Raw genomic sequence first — 9140 nt, forward strand, 5'->3', positions numbered from 1 at the left:
CTTCGGAGTAAGGTGACGGGCGATCATGTTCAAAATCGGACTCGTGACCTTGATACGCCGATCGATTTATTTCATTAGCTGACACATCGACGGTCGAGTATAAGTACCGCGCCTTCATTGCTGGGTTCAGCCAACTGTGACACTCACAACACTCCCCTTCTTACTCACAATGGCGTCTGTGGCACCAACCGTCAAGCTTGCTGACTACCTCTTTACTCGCCTGCACCAACTTGGTGTCAGGTCAGTCCACGGTGTGCCCGGTGACTATAACCTGGCGTTGCTCGACCATGTTGAACCCTGCGGCTTGCGCTGGGTTGGCAATACTAATGAGCTCAATGCCGCCTATGCTGCAGATGGATACTCCAAGATCAAAGGAATTGCAGCTATTATTACAACCTTCGGCGTGGGTGAGCTTTCGGCTATCAATCGTATTGCTGGCGCTTATGCAGAACGAGCACCTGTCGTCCACATCGTCGGCAGCCCGAAAAGAGAGTCTCAAGAGTCCCGTGCTAAGATCCATCATACCTTCAATGATGGTGACTACCGTCGCTTTGCTGCGATGTCTGCGCATGTTACCGTGTCTCAGGTGCATTTGTGGGATTTTCGAACTGCGGCTACTCAGATCGATGAGGTCTTGAAAGAATGTTTGCTCAAGAGTCGACCTGTATATCTCGAAGTCCCAGTGGATATGGTTGCGACGCTCGTACCCAGCGTTAGCCTCCAGTCCCCCATTCAGCTTCCTGGTCCACTGCACCTACCGACTCACGAAAACATCCAATCACAAATTCTGAGCAGAATCTATAGTGCTCAGAAACCCATTATTCTCGTGGACGGCGAAATTAGACCATTTGGTATCATAAAAGACGTGCAGCAGCTGGTAGAGTTGACCCATTGGCCTACGTGGACTACGGGCTTTGGCAAAGGCCTTTTGGACGAGACACTCCCCAACATGCATGGAGTCAACCGAGGCAAATACGGAGACCCTATTGAGACGGCCTTTATAGCTGAAGCAGACTTGGTCCTGTGCTTTGGGCCTCATCTTAGTTCGACCAATACTTTCGGTTACTCTAGCGTCCCCAAGACGGACGTGTCAATCTTGATCAAAGAAAACGAGGTCCAAATCGGCGATTCAGTATTCCGAGACGTCCCTGCAAGCTCTATCACCTCGTGGCTCTCTCAGAATCTGGACACCTCTCGAGTCAGGCGCTACAGCCCATATCCAGAGCTGCCTCGGCCCACTGTGCTATCATTCTCAAATCTCGAGGGGCACAAACCTATCACCCAAAAGAGTCTGTGGCTGCTCCTCGCCAACATATTCCGCCCTGAGGACATCATTCTCGGTGAAACCGGGACTGCTGGCCACGGTGTGCGAACAATGCCTCTACCCAAGTCCACGCGAGCTTTTGTTCCAGTTACATGGCTCTCCATCGGTTACATGCTTCCCGCAGCACAAGGAGCTGCACTAGCTCAACGGGAATTAATCGAGGCTTCTGCTTATAACGGCAATAATGCCTCTCGAACAGTCCTGTTCATCGGGGATGGTAGCTTTCAGATGACAGTCCAGGAGGTATCTACAATTATCAGACATAACTTGAACGTTATTGTGTTTGTTATCAATAATGATGGATATACCATTGAAAGATGCATTCATGGTTATACACAAAGCTACAACGACATTGCGCGGTGGAGGTATTGCGAGGCTCCAAGCTTCTTTGGGGCTTCTAGTGCGTTCACGGCCAAGGTTGCAACGTGGGCTGAGCTGGACAGTGTGTTGAGAAACGAAGAGTTGCTGGATGGCGATGGACTGCGCCTTGTGGAAATCATCATGGATCGCGAGGATGCACCGGAGGGGAGTCTATTGGACATGCTGAAAGTACAGAAAGCTCATGGTTGATACTGATCGCATCAGCAATATGCAATCGATTCATTTCTGCCTTTTTCAGTACCGTTTTCTCCCTAGTGTATCCAAGTTCGCGCACAAAAGGAAAACAAACGGTCTACCAACCTCTCGGACGTCCTTTATCCTTTGGCCATTTGATGTGACTCTGGCCCGGCTGCTTTTATGGCCAATGAACGTGAAAGAGTGCAGGCCTAGATCTCTAGCCGAAACATTCTCTCCAAACTAAACCTAGCTATTTCCAGGTTGTCGGTGATATTATTAGACGTGGTGCAGTCAGTTTCAGTTACGGTTAGTAGAGTCGATAGTGTCCTCTCCTTGTCCCGTTAGTGGGTTCCCAAACGCTAGTACCTGAGTTAGTAGACGGCTAGCAAATGCAATTTCCCGTCACCACCACTGCCTCGTGTCGCGATCCCCTTTGGCGGCAGGGCGAACAAACAAAAATATCTCAGCCCGCAATTTCTATTTGTTTGTTTCTGCTCTCTTACCCGCTCTGCCTTCCGTCACTCGTTCATTCTCTGGAGCCAAGATGCGTTTCACTCTGTTTTGTGCAGCCGCTTTGGCAGCAAGCCCTGCATTCGCCAGTGTTTGCAAGCCCCGTTCTTTAAGTGGTTCAAGTCAGTAAAACTCTTTGCGACAAGACCGAAGAACATGACTCACATCCTTACAGCCACTGCCTCCGTTGAGTCTGCCATTTCAAGCCTCCCTTCTGCTACGAGCACCGAGCTTCAGACTACTGTGACGGGTACCATGACAGCCACTTCCGCCGACCTGTTGAGCACCACCGCGACGTCAACCTCAAATGATGACTCAACGACAGAAGCAGCAACCACTGCCGCAACAACTTCCCCAGCAGAGACCACCGACCTCGAAGCATCCACCACGACCGCTGAAGCCACCACAAGCGAAGCAGCCTTCGAACCAGTTCCTACCTTCGACGTTGTTGGAAAAGGCGCTCAAGTAGATGGTCAATATCTGCTAGGATACCAATCAGCTGGTTTCTTTGTTGGATGGCAATACCCATCTACGAACTACCGCCTGACCTTTTCCATCGACGCCGCGACCAATCGCGTTCTAGACGTAAACGGAAACATCTTGTGCATTCAATATGGAGAGGATGGGGATGCTAGCTTGCTCAGGACCTGCGACAACAATATGCTCAACCAGCCAGATTATGCCCCGGTTACGTGTGAGCAAACGCGCGATCAAGAGCTTGACTGTTCTGTTCCTGCGAAAACCTGCACTCTTGACTTTGATACTTTGGAGACTATTTGTACTACGCTCACGGGGACGTTCGATAACTTCTACACATACTCTGGTAGGCAGGATGGGATATTCTTGTCAATGGCGGGGGTTACCAATCCCGGTGCAAACTACCAGGCTGTCGTGCTTGCAATTACACCTAGCGGGTCAAAATAAGCTAGGAATGACTTCAGACAGATGCATGTGTAGCTTACGTCAATCTTCAATCCAGGCCTGGCATCCTTTACAGCCAATCAAGACATTGTAACGACCAAATATTCTTGAATGCCTAGGCATAAACTTAGGATAATTCAGAATGAAATTGGAGATTGTTCAACTATTTGTTCTCACAGCTTATATACCGCACAGCCTGCGGGCACGCTTGTCCGATCTAGCACACGTCTCAGAGGGGGAAACCTTCGGGCAAAAACCCCCTCTTTGTCACAGGCCAGAACCATTGCCGGCACCAGACCGTCGCATCTACTCGCCAAAAGTTTGACCACTTAAAAGTTGCGGAGGTAGTCACCAAAGAGCAGCTTCAGCATGCCCAGATCAATGCTGGGGAAGAACCCACCAGCGAACTTGAGGGCGGCATTGCCAAGCTTGGACTTGAGACCCTCGACAAAGCGCCACTAAGAACTGTCAGTCTTGTGATGGCAAGGAGGAGGACATAGTTGACTAACCTGGTATGCTTCGTTCTTCTTGTCATGGTACGCCAACCAGCGCTTGGTCTTCTCCTTGTTCTGGCCATACTGGAAAGAGTCATCGACAATGACGGTGAGATCATCTCCAGGAGCCTTCTTGTTCTTGAGTGAGTCAAGGTAGCTCTTCTGGATGAAGATGACGCTCTCCTCGTTGCCTGTGCGAAGTCAGCATTTTGAGTCCAGAGTGGAATTTGTAGAATACGCACCCTGATCTCTGTTGAAGAAAGGGACCGAGTAGTACTGGGCGGAGTAATCGGTCCAGTTCTTGGACCATTCTACCTTGACCTCGGTAGTGGTGAGCTGGTCAGCGGGGATGAAGATCTTGTTGCCTTTCTCGACGACCATTTTGACTGATTTGCAACGTGAAGTTGAAGGTTGAAGTATGTGTATGATGTTGGGGAAGTGAGCTGAGAGGGATGAGGTTGAGTGATAGAGAAGACGGAAGAGATATCGAAGGGATCGTATTGGGTTTATATAGATTATCTGTCTCTCTAGGCTCTCATAGAGTATTTTGTTTCTCCTCTCAGGCCTCGACAGAGAGCTCAACGACACAACTTCTGCGATGACACGGTTTCGAATCAGATGTGTGCGAGTCGAGTGCAGTCACCTCGAGCAAGCACTGTCATCACTTGAGTTCAACTGGTGGCTGGCTGATGGTTGTGACTGAATTGAGGTCCTCCATGCCGATTGACTTCTATTCAGGAGGGGCTGATCATGTTCCGTGGCTGGCTGACATCAATTCGACGTTAGTCGCAGTATATCGCAGGTAGGTTGCAACGTGAAGTGGCGAGCCGATCGCTTGAAGAGGCTATCTACATACAGTGATCCAACCTGCGACTGGTGTCCTGACGGTGTAGGCTGTGGCTAGCTGGAGGTGATGATGAGTCTCAAAGGTGATGTCTCAAAAGCACTTTTACCTTCGGAATCACATCCTGTCGCTGAACGTAGTTAGATGGTATCTTGTGGCGAGCTGGTCGTTTGTGATAAGCCCACCGCTCTCTGCAGCGTGAGATATGTGATATCTTGTCGGTCACTTGCAAACACTGCTGTCCTAAAGCGTATTCTGTGGCTGGCTGGAGTTGTTCCATAGAGTTTTGGCCTTGTGGGGAGATCTGTCTTGAAATGGGCTGATGTTACTCTGTACCTCAAGCACTCCACACAAACCTGTAGCCCCATCGTATCCCTTCCTTTAAGCAACCTGCAAAACACAACTAAATCTATACTCTTCTAAAATAGATGCATCAAGTCCCCGGTGAGCTTCGTGGTGCTTATAACCGCCCGTGGCTGCCTGGAACTATTAGGGTTTGGGTCTCAACTCCAATGTCTCAGCCATATTGGCAATAGCGGGTCTGGGCAGACTACTCCACAGTAAATGGCTTAGCTGAGGTGCGACACTGATTTCAAACCTCAGATGATTATTTTCACATTTCCTACACTTGTAATATGTGTTAGGGCCGATTCAGGTTCACAGAACTGCTGCTCTGGCAAGGTATAAACATCACCAGGTGTCTGCAAGTTGGCCAAAGATCAGCCCACAAGATACCAATTGCGTTTACACCTCTTCTGAAACCCTTTCAAGATCTTTCATCATTACTTTGAACTGCCACCATGTACTTCGCTGAGCACCGATTTCTCGGAGATACCGTAGACGTCCACCAACAGTCGTCGGGCGATCATGACTCTTCTCCCCAATATGAAGCTGCAACCCTGCATCTCACCAATGGCCTCGCTGTCACTTACGGTGAGATCAACGGTCTTGCTGGAGACTACTTGGGTTTAGGCAAACCAATCTCCTCCGAACCCAACGCTGAACGCATGCAACTCATGTTCCGGCGCTGGTTCGATCTTCTTGACTTTTCACCTGCTGGCAGACTCAAAGCCGAAGCAATCACCAAAGAGCTCAGTTCTATGAATGAGAAGGCTCTAGCTGTCATGCGCTCCAGCCCTGAGAACGCTGCAGATGAGCTTGCGGCTGTGTACAAGGACAATCCCCTTGATATCACGCACCTGGAGGAAGTCTCCAAAGACCCCAGATGGGCTATTGGCTCGAGCTTCATGCAGCTTCTCGAGGCGAATGTGGATCATTTCGGTGTGGAGGCAAGGTCTACTTACAATGCTGGCCACGCCGTCGCTCTCGAAGTCGCCGCTGGGGGTGATCTCAAGACTGCTCTGGCAGTCAATGCATTTGCCGATCACTTCCTGCAAGACTCTTTTGCAGCAGGCCACATCAGAGTTCCTCGCAAGGAGATCGCTGAGATTGCCAAGATCCATCCGTACTCGATCCCTTTCCTCAAGCATGAGGACATTGCCAGGGTCATCAATGCATCTTCAAACGTAAGTCTGTCCCTTACACGTAGCTTGTCCAGATGAGGCTAATCATCCAAATAGGTCATGCATAACGAAGATGGGGAACTGGGTCTGTGGCTCGAAAGTCCATCCGGCGAGAGGTGGAAAGCCTTTGGTGACGGTAGACTGCCCGGTAAGGTTGTCTCCTCCGAGGCAACCTCCAATAATCTCGATCAATGCCGTAAGGCTGTGCAGCAGTCCATTGCAGAGGTTCACGATGCCTTTAACAACAAGAAGGCTATTAAATCCTCGAACTTTGGGGCTTGGCATCATGCTCCTATCATGGACAAAGTGTCTGTGCATATGGACAACCACAATCCGCTTCTCAAGGTCCAGGATGGTAATCTTTTAATGCGTGTTAATGGCGTATCCTCTGGTAAATACGAGGTCTTAGATGAGCTGACGAAGTGGGGTGCGTTCTGGACGGATAACTTCAAGCAGGTGGAGGATCAGGTCAGGCTGATGGTGATGAAGTTCTTGAACAAGTAAAGGGGCATACATCCTTCATCTTGGATCTAGATAAGCTAGTGCAGTGTGGTTACCAAATGCTCAAAACCTGTTTTCTGAACTTGATGACATTGATTTTGTCTTCGCCGTGCTTCCCACCTGCAACAGCTCGTGGCCGGTCCTAAGATACGCTGGCCTCCTGGCCCGTATGGGATTTACGCTGCACATCACTTAAGCTCAGTCCCTTCGTGATCCATCAGTAAATATACGCAGACGTAGGTCTCCAGTCGGACCATTCTCTCCATTGACCAAGATTCGTTTGCCACTGTGATTAACTCAGCCAGCCATTTCCATTCGATTAAACTACTACGGATTAGGCCAGATCCAGGCATGGATGGGAGAGACGAATAGGATATTGTTCCGCTGCCATGGCCTTCACTGCCACTAATACTAAGACTAATCAAGACTAACATTGAATAAGAAATAAAAATAAGATAGCTAGAGGTAAAGATTATTCTTTAATAGAGGCTTAAGGATATAAGTATATAATAAACTAAAGGAATTATTAAATACTTATATACATATATAAGTATATAGGCTTTTAAGTGTTTACCTTATTTTTTTAACCTTAAGTAAAGCCTTATGAGAGACTTAACTAATAATAATATTAAATCAAGGATAGGCTTATTAATAGTATTATAAGTAAGGCTATTATAAAGGCCTTATAACGAATTCTTTATAGCTTATTAAATATATTATTAATACTTAAAGAAATTAGCTTAGTTATTATTTAGGTATTTCTTAATAAGATTAAATATCCCCTTTACTAATAATATTATTATATAATTAAAGTAAAAAGTATTTTTTTATCTAAACCTTTATACACTTCTTTTTATATAAATTAAGCTAAAAATAGCTTTAAAGTAGAAAGTACTATTAAAAAAGACGTTAAGGGCTTAATTTATTATAAATAAGATAAGTATAATAGTAATTAATAAAAGATTAAATAAATAAAAAACATTAGATCTAGGATATATAATAAATAAAGTCTTAAGTAATTAATTAGCTTTAATATGCTTATATAAGGTGTTTTCAATTAATTAATATTACTAATATAATAATAGCTTATTTATATAAGCACCTATATAATTTTATTTATATATATACCTATGCAGGTATGTATGGCTAATATTTAGTAGCTTACTTAGCGATAGCATTTTAGTATTATGACCCCGCGGTTATATTATATATACCCTATATTTTTTAACCTATTATTAGATAATTCAGAATAATTACACTCTTAACTATAATTACTTATAAAGGATTATAAAGCATACTATAATCCCTTTTCTAGGATTATAACTATAACTATAATTACCTAAAGAATTACTCTAATATATAAAATATATTTATTTATACTTTTATAAATTCTAGCTTACTAGCTATTAATAAAACTTCTTTATATTAATTAAGCCTAATATATATTAAATCTACTATTAAAAGATATAATATTTTAATAAGCTTAGTATTATGCCTTATATAATCTGCTAATAATAAACCTAATATAGCTTAGTTTATCTATAGTTAGAAACTAATTATTATATATTAATAGCTTTTATTTAGATTATATTATATAATACTAAGTAATATAAATATAATATCTATAAATATTAACCCTATTTAATAGCAGAATATAGCTATTAACCTTTAGGGCTATTAGCCTGCTATATCTATTAACCCTATATTAGTTAATTATCTGCTAAGTAATTAGAATATAGATAATATAAATAACTCTTCCTAGAGTTCTAATAACTTAGAAGTTAAATAACTTTATAAGTAACTTAGGAATATTACTAATAAGATAAATAAAATATAATAAATACTAGAGGAATTTACTGCTTTATAATACTAGTAGAATTAAAGTAATAATAACACCTAGTAGGAGATATATAACTTAGCCTTAGCAGCTAATAATAAGAGAGACCTAGGAGAAGTCCTTAAGCCTAATCTGCCTAAGTACTTTAATAGAACTCTAAGTAAGTTACTTATATTCCTTACTTAAAGCTAAGCCTTTATTATATATTATTTAAACTAGTTTTATAATAATTCTACTAAAGTAATATATATAGCTAGAAGACTTATTAAAACTATAGCCTAATAGTTTTAACCTATTATAAATAACTATATAATAAACCTACCTTATAAATTATAACTATAGACTGCTTTACTCTTTAGAGAAAATAAATATTATAAGATAGAAGAAGCACTTAAAATAGTATTTAAAACTATTAATAAAAAGGGCTAAGTAGAAAAAAAAATTAAAATACTTAAATAAACTAAATTAGTATTTACCCTAGGGGTTAAGTTTTTATAACTTATAAGTAAACTACCTTAGGACTAAGATATATTAATATTATTTTTCTTTAATATACTTAAAGAATAAGTCTAATAGGAATTATAGGAAAAAGATTATCTTAGAATACTAGTTAAATATATTAATATAG

The 9140-nt window shown here is 43.1% G+C and overlaps 4 protein-coding genes across 4 annotated transcripts; 3 read left to right on the top strand and 1 right to left on the bottom strand.

Moving 5' to 3' along the window:
* Positions 1-169: 169 nt before the first annotated feature.
* Positions 170-1894, top strand: FOBCDRAFT_150647 (thiamine diphosphate-binding protein; the record flags this gene model as incomplete). Its single annotated transcript, XM_054707752.1, has 1 exon — positions 170-1894. The coding sequence occupies one exon, from the start codon at positions 170-172 to the stop codon at positions 1892-1894; it is 1725 nt and encodes a 574-aa protein (XP_054563727.1).
* Positions 1895-2426: 532 nt separating this feature from the next.
* FOBCDRAFT_149608 (uncharacterized protein) lies at positions 2427-3316 on the top strand (the record flags this gene model as incomplete). Its single annotated transcript, XM_059608322.1, has 3 exons — positions 2427-2514; positions 2568-2864; positions 2976-3316. The coding sequence occupies 3 exons, from the start codon at positions 2427-2429 to the stop codon at positions 3314-3316; spliced, it is 726 nt and encodes a 241-aa protein (XP_059466335.1).
* Positions 3317-3463: 147 nt separating this feature from the next.
* Positions 3464-4329, bottom strand: FOBCDRAFT_192852 (uncharacterized protein). Its single transcript, XM_031193237.3, has 3 exons — positions 4050-4329; positions 3823-3998; positions 3464-3771 (listed from the first exon to the last, which is right to left on the bottom strand). Exons 1-3 carry the CDS (start codon positions 4186-4188, stop codon positions 3643-3645), a joined length of 444 nt encoding a protein of 147 aa, XP_031029858.2. The 5' UTR covers positions 4189-4329; the 3' UTR covers positions 3464-3642.
* Positions 4330-5451: 1122 nt separating this feature from the next.
* On the top strand, positions 5452-6737 carry FOBCDRAFT_171334 (uncharacterized protein; the record flags this gene model as incomplete). The annotated part of the gene is made up of 2 exons (XM_031193238.3): positions 5452-6177; positions 6232-6737. 2 exons carry the CDS (start codon positions 5452-5454, stop codon positions 6676-6678), a joined length of 1173 nt encoding a protein of 390 aa, XP_031029859.2. The 3' UTR covers positions 6679-6737.
* Between the last annotated feature and the right edge of the window lie 2403 nt (positions 6738-9140).

This window comes from Fusarium oxysporum, chromosome XII, assembly GCF_013085055.1.
Source record: "Fusarium oxysporum Fo47 chromosome XII, complete sequence".
Lineage (NCBI taxonomy): Eukaryota > Fungi > Ascomycota > Sordariomycetes > Hypocreales > Nectriaceae > Fusarium > Fusarium oxysporum.

Coding starts and splice junctions, on each gene's coding strand:
- FOBCDRAFT_192852 (XM_031193237.3), bottom strand. CDS start 4,188: ATGGTCGTCGAGAAAGGCAACAAGATCTTCATCCCCGCTGACCAGCTC. Junction 3,999..4,049: donor TTTCTTCAACAGAGATCAGG/GTGCGTATTCTA, acceptor GACTTCGCACAG/GCAACGAGGAGAGCGTCATC. Junction 3,772..3,822: donor AGAAGAACGAAGCATACCAG/GTTAGTCAACTA, acceptor GACAGTTCTTAG/TGGCGCTTTGTCGAGGGTCT.